This window comes from Athene cunicularia (genome assembly GCF_003259725.1).
Source record: "Athene cunicularia isolate RWA chromosome 2 unlocalized genomic scaffold, athCun1 chr2_part1, whole genome shotgun sequence".
Lineage (NCBI taxonomy): Eukaryota > Metazoa > Chordata > Aves > Strigiformes > Strigidae > Athene > Athene cunicularia.
Genome location: NW_020799095.1, coordinates 116,691,749 through 116,702,935, shown reverse-complemented (window position 1 = coordinate 116,702,935; position 11,187 = coordinate 116,691,749). Strand labels below are relative to the sequence as shown.

At 44.4% G+C, this 11,187-nt stretch overlaps 1 protein-coding gene across 1 annotated transcript in view; it reads right to left on the bottom strand.

Moving 5' to 3' along the window:
• Window positions 1–6,653: 6,653 nt before the first annotated feature.
• VXN (vexin) overlaps window positions 6,654–11,187 on the bottom strand; it is an 18,221-nt gene continuing 13,687 nt past the window's right edge. Inside the window, exons 4-6 of the mRNA XM_026842412.1 lie at window positions 10,275–10,336; window positions 9,039–9,124; window positions 6,654–8,019 (exon numbers count right to left, since the gene is read on the bottom strand). Coding sequence (XP_026698213.1) covers window positions 7,833–8,019; window positions 9,039–9,124; window positions 10,275–10,336 — 335 coding nt within the window. The 3' untranslated portion in view covers window positions 6,654–7,832. The remainder of the gene's footprint in view (window positions 8,020–9,038; window positions 9,125–10,274; window positions 10,337–11,187) is intronic.

Below are 11,187 nucleotides of genomic sequence, written 5' to 3'. Positions count from 1 at the left end.
AGGTGGAGACCTCTTCTCCCTGATGAAATGTGGATGTATTGCAGAGCTGAGCAAATCTGTGTGAAGCTGACCTGGTCTCAGAGGTGTGCTTCATGTCAGTATGGTGCTGGCCTGTGATGGTTGCACAGGAAATTCATACAATCCTTTGGATGCCGACTGGGGGCTGTTGTGTAGTGGCGAGGCTGGTGTAACCCAGCTGGTCACTCCAAAAAGCAAGAGTTATGTGAATAAGCTGTTTCTCTTGCTTCTGAAGAAAGGTCATTACCAGCCTGAATGTTGCAGTCTTCCTCCTTACCATGTTATCTGCACCAAGCTGCTGGTGCCTGCTTCAGTAGCTGGACCAGGTGAGAAAGGGTTTTACTGACTCTCTGCAGGGGCTGAGGCTGCTGACCCCCATACTTTTTGCATTTGGAAGGTTTCTGGTTTCCATCTCTGCTGATCACCCTGGTTGAGCCTTCATTACGCATGTGTTTCCAGCCTGACAGTGATCACATGCAGTAAGAACCTATTTTTAACCCTGGGAACTGAAGTTGAGACGATGGTTTGCAGAGAGGCCTTTGATGTGTCCAGCTGCCGTGGTTGCTATGCAAATCAGACCAGACCCTGTTCTGCATGCCCATACTGATGGACACGTGAGTGCTGCCCATACATGTCCTCCCCCTGGCATGACGAGAGACACGGGGCTCGCTGTGGCACAGCTGGGCATGCCGATGGCTGGGGGAGCCTGGGATGAGCCCTCCCACTCCCTGGTAAGGGACCCCATGGGTGGTTCCTGCTCCTTGCCCGCAGGGAGGATTGACATGGGGCAAAACAGGTGCCAGAGTAGTGGCAACCAGACTGTAGCTGATTTGCACATGTGGGGTGACTCCTCTGTCACACTGGTGGAGTTTGTCTCTTTTCTTTAGGTGGGAAAGATCACAAAATAAAGGGCATCACCTGAGGCAACACATAGATATTGAGTATCTCTGCTTTCCACCTGGAGACCCAATGCTTGGTGGGGGGCTTGTGGCTGGCTGCAAAACGAACAACTATCTTAGTATGTGTGGGTCGAGTGTCAGCTGAGGTGGATGCAACAGTCACAAAATAAAAGCTCCCTTGCAAAACCCCAGGCTGAATGATGGCACCATGTATTCACAACCTCACCTACTCCATGGCAGCCTTTGGCAGACATTTGCCTTTGCTGTGTGTGACTGGTGCAGAGACACAGGAGCCCGGCATGCCAGCCGCTGTGTGGCTTCTGCATCAAAGGGTCTGTCCGTGGAGGAAAATGAGTGGAGGCTTATTTCACACTGTTGTTTGTTGTTTTGTTTTTTTTTTTTTTCCCCAGAATATTTGTGTCTCTTCCACTAATGGGTTCACCCACCTTGAGCATATGGTAGCCAGCTAAGTAACTTGATATTTCTATTCATAATATAAACAACTAAAAAAATGATTAGCCAAGCTTGGATTTTAGATGTTACTATCATGATTAAAAGAATAGACATTGCAAGATTCTAAGTGTTGGTGAACCTCATTTTAAGAGTTCATTATAGATAAATCTTTATTAAACTTGCTTCAAATCTGATCAAAAAATCTGCTTGCATCCTAACTTACAAGGACAAATGTCAGATACCAAGTATTATGAGGGCTCTGGGACAGTTATAAAGAAGTTATAGGGTTGCAGTTTTTACAGAAAAGGTTAAAGTCTTTATTAGAAAATAAATACTTGCAAGACTTTCTGGCAGTCTAGCAGTTATATGGTCTTGCTAGGCTTGTCACTGCACTCCCGGGCTATAGTAGCCTGAAACCTGCAAGCTGTTGCTGTGTGTTTAGTGGTCCTTGTTACTCAGACAATGGCCTTGATGAAGATGCCGTTGCTTTCTGAACCTCAGCTTTGCTTTTGCTGGCAAAGTGCAGGAGCAGACAACGCTTCAGCAGAGTGGCTGGTTTTGCAGTACCAGCTCCCGACATGGCTGTGCTGAGGGCTCGTTTCACCAAAAAGTGCCTCGTCACACATAGCAGGGGAAGGACTGTGCACTCTGTGGAGCCTTTTGCATGTCTCTTCTGCTTTATGGTCCAGTGAACACACCTCCCCCCCCCCCTCCAAAAGGGAACACTCAGTCTATTTGCCTGATGATGCCTCTTACTATTTCACTGCTATGCAAAACATGACGGCACAGTAGGAAAATGTTGGTTTAAAATAAAGCAGAGTAAAGTGTTAGGTAGGTGAATCTGCAGGGTGGGAGGTGTGACGAGTCGAAACACCTGGCCAGGACCGGGGGCTGCCAGCCAGTGTCTGCCCTTGTCTCCCACCTTTGGGTCAGCTGTGGGGCCCCTGGTTGCTCCACAGGGCTTGTTAATAAAGCTGTTAAAAATGACAACTCTTGTTGTAGTGACTTCAACCTGCTGGCTGAGAAGAGAGACATCATTCACACATCTCTCCATTTCATCCTGAATTGTCCCCCTTTGAGCTCAGCTGCTTGGTTTCTCTGGGCCTTCATCTAACTTAATTAAATATTCAACTCTTTTTTTCCTTCTAAACACTTCATTTTTTTTAGTGATCTGTGTGCCCGTTCATTTAAATAATAGTTCTGTCACTTAAAAAAAAAAAAAAAAGGGTTTCAATGCCATGTAGGGTCGAGCTGCTCACTTGTGAATAATCTATAGAGTTAATGCCGAGATTTTAAAAATCTCTCATAAAATATTTATGACTATTTGACATCTGCATTGTTTGTAGAGTTCACATATGAATTTTTGAGCAGGGATTTAATCTGAAAAATCTGACTTGTTTCAGTTTTGTTTGTGTGTGCAAGTCCTGATATTGCAACTTTTCTGGCTGGGTAACTCCCAGATGTGAAATTATTCTGCAGATGCCAATGTTTGAGTTAAAAATATTTTCTGTAAAAAGTGTTTGGTATTCCCCCAAACAGCAATATGCCTGTGATCAGCTCTTCTGGCAAACTTGTTTGTTACAGGATCTGTAAAGTGAGTTCAAAAGGGGAAGAAAGGTGGGCAAAGCATATCTGAGATTTTTTTTTTTCATGCATCAGTAGGAATTACTTTATATAGTAGTCTAGTTTTAAATTCACTACAGTTTATTTAAATAAAGTGGTATGCAAAATAATGATGGATATTTTAGTGAGTAGTTCTATCACAAAGATGTTTTTGAAATGGTGAGAAGAAATTAGAAACTTTTTTTTTTTTTTAAATTAAATATAAATTACTGTAAGTGTGATGGACTGTCATCAAGAAGTCTATTTCAGTCAGGTCGGTGCCCCAGTTAGTCTCTAGTTCTGGAGAACCCAAAATTATAAAATGACATGACACATGTCTGAAAAATGCATCTTCTCACACAGATGTTATAAAGAATGACAACATGCTTGTGTCAGGGAGTGCCAGAGGCGATGCTTTCAGCTGCACAGTTTAACAACTTTTTTTGTCTTTGATGGAAAAATGGTACAGTTCACTTATTTCTTTAATCACTATTTCACATTTTTCTGATGGTGTGCTGGAGTCAACCCAACATTGCTTTCTGTACAGTTTCATCTGGAAAAATGTATGGCATACCAACATCCTTTTCCATACTCATGTGGATATTTTTAATGCATGACTAAAGGTTGGGTATTCGCAGAGGAGTCCCCAGCAGAGGCCAGGTTGTTACCCCATGTCCTGGAAAAAATCTGTGCCAAGTCCTGTGGTGTGGACACTCACTGAGAGGACACTCCCTGGTTGCTCATTCTAGACATAGACACTGTCTGCAATGGGAGGACCAGAAACATGGCATCATTTCACCAGAGCTGTGAGGGGTATGGGCAGTGTGGTAGGCAGGGGGGGCACGTCATCCTCTAACAGATGGGCTTTCCAAAGTCCGGGTTGCTGAATGATGCCAACACTATAGTTTTCTTTCCTTCTATCTTAAAGTCTTTCCCCTTGCAGTCCTGAGTCAGGTCCCTTAGCCTGGGCTCCTCTGTCCCTATGGAACCCACTTTGGGTTGGGCTGTGTTTCAGCACAGGATTTCCAAAGGCATTGTTGTGTTTGAGGTAAGTTAAATGACTTTGCTGTCAACTGGTGGGACTGAAGATGGGGAACACTTGGTTTTATTCTCTACCAGAGCTTTAAGTACCCTCAAGGAGTCTCTGTCTCGATGTTCTTGTTTGATGGGAGGGAGGTGACACTGCTTACTTCCCAGGGCCACAGTGAGGCTAACCATCATGTCAGTAATATGCTTGAGGTTAGGTGTGTAAATGTGTACCTAATGTGTAACTGCTGGTAGTGCCAGGGCTTTTCTCTGAGTATCTGATAACAAACAATGATTCTACCATCCGTAAAATATTGGAGCTGCTCACAAACATACACTTCTGGGCTCTCCCTGAGGGGAGAAAAATTTGGGGGTTTGCTATCAGGTGTTCATATTCTTCAGTACTATAAACCCTGCCTTTACTAAATGCTTCCCAAAAGCTTATAAGTCACTGAGACCCACATGTTACCATATGCTACTGTTTTTATTTATTTTTTTTAATGAATAAGACATATTTTATTTTGAATCAATAAAGTAAGTGTCTACTACAATACAGGAAATCTCCACCATAGTTACTGGAATACAGAGAAATTAAATATGCTTGTAAATCTCTCCTCCTTTTGTAGATCCAAATCATAAATTAAATAAATAAGAAAAACATAAATACACATTTCAAGATACAGAAATTATTAGGTAGAAACATTAATCATTTCCTCTTTGCCTCCATCCTCATACTGCTTAATGCTATTAATTAACAAATTAAATACTACGACACAGCTTTCTCAACAGACAAAACTCTTGCTGTGCTGGACTGTGTGTTGGGTTCTCTATGGCTCATGTTAGCTACGAGGGCAGGTACCACAAAAGCTCACTGGCTTAATTATCCCAAATTCAGCAAATGGACTTTTCCCAGTGTCTGTCCATCTTCCTTATTTTTGCTTTACTTAGGGAATGAGACCAAAAAAGGGAACTGGTGATTACTATTCTCCTTACTCCTTGAGTGTATGCGTGGTTGTGCAAGAGAGTAGTCCTACTGTATGTATTAGGTTTACCTATATGTGTAAAAATAGTGTGTGCCTACAAAGCCAAGGCTTCTGGCAGGATTTGTATGGGCTGGGGAGGGGTTTGTAGTGTGGTTAGTGATATTTGTCAAAGATGTTTCAGGAAAATCTTGGCTGTGGCTCCAGCTTGGTTCAGTCACGGAGGACCTGATGTTGGCAGGGTAACGGTGTCCAGACTACTACACAGGGTCAATGTGTCAGGCTCTAATTTAAAGGTGGGGTGGGCCCCTGTGGGAAAATTGCCCTGGTGCTGTGCAGGTGTGCAGCCTTCACTGGGCATCGGCATTGCTCTTGCATGCCATGGCTGGCCACACATGGTCAATACTGGACCACCATCTCCTCCTTGTCTTGCCAGCAGCTGGGGCCCTTCAGTGCATGATTAACAAGAATCTGTCTTCTCCTTCTTTCTCAGAAGGACGAAAGAAAATCAGGAGAGCAAATCACCCCTCTTTCACACTGCTGGGACAGGACTTTTGCCTTTGGTAAGGAGGACAGTCTGTATGATTTCTAGCTGCAAGGCTGTCCCCTGTGAGTTGTTGAGCATCTGTGAAGGAGAAGCCTGTGACTGAAGCAGTGATGGACAGATGAACACAAGGCCTGACAGAAAGATTTTATAATGGGCTAGTGCCTTTCCCCTCCTTAGCAGACTCTGGACTGAGTTGGCCCTGGCTGTATGAAAAGCCATAGTGCCTTTTTTTTCCCCATCCTACTGCCTTCTCCAGCACGCCCAGCCTCACACAGGTGTCCCCACAGCCCTCCTTGGAGCCACTGGGGACTTTTGCTCAGTAAAGCTATCAGGCCACTCCAGTTGCTTTCCTACCTCATGGACTTCGGTTGCTCAGGTTGTCAAGCTGCAAACCTTTCCTGTGTGCTGTTCCACTCTGCTCACACCAAAGCCAGAGGATCTGGCTGCTTTTGCAGCTTTTCCCTCCCATCCAGGTGGTACCCTGCTGCTGGTGACCCCTGACTGGGGATAACTGCCCCAGCCTGCAGCTATGCAGGTTGCAATCCAAGACGCCCTCTGTCCTGCACTGTAAGAGAAATTCAGAATATGATTTTTTTCTAAGTCCAGGTTGAAGACAATCTTAACACAAGCAGTGGATGAAGTCAGTAGGTACCCCAAGTGCAGAAGTTTCCCAGGTGGTTGTAGTAGTAGAGGAAGGAGCTGTAATAGCTGCTAACACTGCTAATGAATGGTTCAGACCTTTGGTGGGTTCTCAGCTCTGGAGCCTCCTCACCTTAGTACTGTGGCACTGTGTTTGACAACACCTCAGTGCCTTCCACTACACCAGCTGCAGGAAAGAAAGGTTCAGATGGGAGCTTCTTTCCTCTGATTCTGTTATAGAGTAAGACCTTTATTTTTCATTTATGCTTTGGAACACTGGCAGTTAGATTAGAGAAGATCGTCATTACTATGAGCAACAGGAGATATGCTTCCCCCAGTTTTATATTTCACAGAATCATCTAGGTTGGAAAAGACCTTGAAAATCATCCAGTCCAACCATGAACCTAGCACTGACAGTTCCCAACTACACCATATCCCTCAGCGCTATGTCAACCCGACTTGGGCTGGGGACTCCACCACCTCCCTGGGCAGCCCATTCCAACACCTAACAACCCTTGCTGTAAAGAATATCCAGTCTAAACTGGATTGGATATTCCTAATATCCAGTCTAAACCTTCCTTGATGTATTTAAAGTTCTGTATTTAGGCAAATCAAAGTCTTTTATAACAACCAGAGGAGCACTCATATGAGGCAAGTAGTGTTAATGACTAATAGAATACTGTCTGTAATACTGTCAAAACCTTTTTTGTAAAACTTTTTTTTTTTTTAGAGGAAAACCCAAGGTCCCATGACCAGTAATTTCTAAATTGAAAAAAAATTTGAGAAAAACTTTAATCAAGTTCCATTAAATACATCTATTATAAGCATGGGTCTCCTATATGCAAGTTTCTCATGTTCAGTCACCTAGTTGCACTATTTAGGTATTTTCTTTCCTCCTGATATTTTGTGCACTTAGTGAAATATCCTGTACCACACAGGCAGACAGTAAGTTGCTGACTACCACTTAATGTATAAGCAGGTTCTATGGAAGAGAGTATCTCCTGAGGTTATCCTGTTGCTCACAGTTTGATCTGGCAGGACACTTTGAAACACCAATCACTTGTCACATAGAAAATTTTGGTAAATGTGTGTTTGCAAACTTGCTCAGTTCTGACCCATTCTTTTAAAATTTTTGCATCTTTTACTCCTGTCTTTAAGCATCAAAACTAAAGAAAAGAAGATGTTAGCATATGTCATTCAACCAGGCATGTTGTAAGATGTAGTAATTTCTTGATATGAGAGGGGGAAGCCGTGGTACACAATGAGCAGCCCCCTGGGATTTAATGTCATTGATCTGTTACCTTGGAGGAATACATAAACTGCTTGGTAGGCTTTTCTTGTTTTCTTGAGCTGATTCAGACAGGACATGTAAAATGATGAATGAGCCAGTGGTAGGTAGTTTCAGCATCATTGAGCCAAGATGTAGATCTAGGGGGATACTTGAGATTTTAGTATACTGCAACAAAGAAAGGCCAGTGAGTTGCATTACATTTACCATTTTTACCTTAGTTAGCCCTTCTCATACTGCTCTGAGGCAATGGCATCAAGTAATAAAAAGGATATTTTTTTTTCCTGGATGAGCTGTGCTGTGTCTGTTCCCTCACTGATCTCAGAGCACCTTGTCCTCGCTAATGGACTTTCTGTCTTTCCAAATGATGCTGAGCCTTATCAGTCTGCTTCAAAGGCACTGTTTGTTGCCCCCAGGTACTCTGACTTCTTCTTGTGCTTCATCCACATCTTCCTCAGGAGGCTGGGTGTTCCGCACAAGTTGCCTCCTGTCAGCGGCAGGGAAGCTTCTGCTGCCAGTGGCAGGGTCAGGTCATACTCTGCCGTCTTCCTCCAGCTCTGCCCATGACTAGCAAATAAAGCACAGATGGGTGAGCATTCATCTCTGTGGCTTTTCCTCCCTGCTTTTGATGACCAGGGGCTGAAAACCAAGGGCTGCCCGTTTGCCAAGGTATATTTGCACCTGGCCAGTCCTTGGGATTGGTGAGTCCGGGGTGAGCAGGGGCTGTGTGGGGCAGTGGGCTTGGACACCACAGCTGCCCCCTCCCTGCTGCCCCGCCTCTCCTCAGAGCCCCTCATCCACTTGATATCAAGGTGAACACTCACACGAGGGGATGGGCTACAAGTGGCACTGTTACTAGGGGTATCCTCTGTAGTGTTTGCCACCAGAGAACAAGCTGGCATATGGCCTAGGGACAGAGCTGGGCCCTCCAATGGAAGCCCCAGGGATGATGTAGCAGTGCCCAGGCAGGGTGAGCTCCACCTGGCCGAGGGGGCTACACTGACATTAGGTCTCTGTGTATGCAGTGCGAGGACGCTGTGACCACAAGCTTCTCACTGTCCCTCAAGTGGCAAAGGCAGCATCTCAAATATCACCTGGACCCTTGTCTGGGTTAACTGTGTACTGATGAGTGTCTCTGTATCATAATCAAGCTGGTCCTTAATTACAGTTAAAAACAATAAAGCTTTTTTAAAAAAATATTGAATTACATAGACTAAGCTGCCTTAGGGCAAATGTTATAGACTTTGTAGGGTGAAAATAATTAAATTTTGAATTTAGTTTTTTTTCTAGTGATGAAACAGAGTTGTAACTGGTACCGGGGCAGCTGTATAAACAGCCATGGCTGACGATATAATCAGCATGTCCTTTAGCCAATCTCTCCCTGCCTTTGGGAAGCAAGCAACATGGCTTTACTGCAAACCACTGAGGTTTTACAGCTGCAATTCAGAGAAGACCTGCAGCTGAACACTTCTTTGTATTTCTGGTGAGAGGGTGACCTGTGGCGGAGATGCCCCATCCCCTTCCCTGCTGGCAGCACCCTGCACGCAGCCCCCCAGGTTTGGCTGGAGGGGTGGGAAGGGACTTACAGGTCTTTAGGAGTGCCGTCACCTGCAGTGGAGTCTGTGACAGCCGCCGCTTTCACTGTGATATGGGCAACTGGTGATGGCGGGAGCTGCGGAGCGAAAAAGCAAGGCATTAGGAAATGCCACTGATGAGTAGGGACCCCAGGTTTGCCTGAGGAAAGAGGCTCTTTTAGGAAAATAAATAAGTACTGTAGATCTCTTAACAAGAGAAAGCAAACTGGCTAAGGACCTGACTGCCCAACTCTTACCCACACAGATACTGGCTGCTCACATGAATGTCTCACTGAGCTCAGCACAGGGCTTGCATGAGCAAGAATTACACCTCCCATCAAAGGAGGGAGGCTTGCAGAACTTTTTTTTCCCTAGTTTTTTTATGTCTGTCTTCCTGAGGAGGCGAGGCTTTGTGTAGATTGAGCAGCCTGCCTCCTGCAGCTCTTCACAGGCCACCTCCATCGCTGCCTGGGGAGCAGCTGTCCCAGCCACTGCCGTTTCTTAAGTGTTCAGAAATGTTTCCCCATTTTGCTGAGTGCTGACCTGTGGTATGGGGGGCCCTGGTTCATGCCCCACAAGTGTCTAATCATTGACATTCTTGACTTACTTGATCATAAATTGTCTGCCATAACTGAATCACATTTTCCCATAAACAGGCCACTGAGACGGGCATATCCTCCAGGATGGTAAGATAAAGTGTGCGTTGCCCAGAAATAGAAGAAAATGTCAAAAATTGTGATGTGCTCTCATCATTTCAGGCAATAAACACACTTACTGATTTTACTGGCAATACTGAATTTTGGGGTTTTTTTATGATGATTTTCCCATCAACTCTTTACTGACATTTTTGACTGATCTGATTATCATGTCAGGTTGGCATTCTGGTGAATATGAATTATTTGATGCTTGTTCCACTTTATAAATTTATTTTTTTTTCCAATTTGTGAAATTCCCTGAGAAACAAGAGGCTAATTTCTCCCAGCTCTTGCAGGTGGCTGAGTATCCAGAACTGGAGCATGCCCATTTCCATCCCACAACCCTTCCTGGTTTCCTGAGGGGCAGATGTCCTATGCCAGTCTCCGCTTCCACTTAAGAAGCCTCTGGCATAATTTTTTCAAAGCCTTAACAAAGACTGAGATCTGCACATATTGCAACAAACTGACATGTTGTTAATGTGGGACATGCTGACAGGTACTGGATTTTAAGATGCATCAGATAGTGATAGTTGGCCTTGTTGTATTTACTTACCAAAGTTTTTCCATCCAACAGGTGATTATAGCGCTTTGATGACTCTTGTTCAGTAATTCCTACTGCAAAGCATAATAAACATGGCATTATTGGTAAATATCCCACTGGCACAGCTTGTATTAAAAGGATCCTTCCATACCTTTAAACCTGGATATGAACAGAGCCCAGATTCAGGTTATAGTCCCACAGGATTTGATTATAGCCAAAAGTGCAGAAGTTTCTTTATTATGATCATCTACTGTGATGTAAAAATAAATTATTTTGGAATTGCTTAAATTATTATGGAAAATCACTAAACTGCTTGCTCCAAGACTTGTCAAATGAGACAATAACTGCCTTAGCAGACCAAACTAAGTAGGAACCCTTCCTCTCTGCAAACACTTACGTGTATGTACATATAAAAAGCGGTCCCATCTGCTGCTCCTCAGCAGAGGTTGGGTAACACAGTTTTTGTGCATCTTGGAGCTGCCGCTGCCAGGTTTGTCCTGCCTAGGAGGTCATTCTCCTTTATGGATTGCCCTGGGGGTTATTCTTACTTGGGCATCGATGTGTGCTACATCCAGCCCATCACAAGGAGGGATTTCAACCTTTCTGTCTGCCCGTGGCTGAGTGGCACCTCTCTCTGCTGTCCTTAAACCTGGAGGTTACCTTTCAGTTATAAGTGATCACTCAGCTTATAACTTCTCCACAGATAAATACTCAGTGACACTCCTGCTAGTTGTGCCGAGGAAATAAATGAGCAAGGATTCCAGATTTTTTCTCGTGGAGCCAAATCCTTCCATTTGGCTTCTTCCTTTTCCTTTTCCTTTTCCTTTTCCTTTTCCTTCTCCTTCTCCTTCTCCTTCTCCTTCTCCTTCTCCTTCTCCTTCTCCTTCTCCTTCCCCTTCCCCTTCCCCATCTCCTTCTTCTTCTC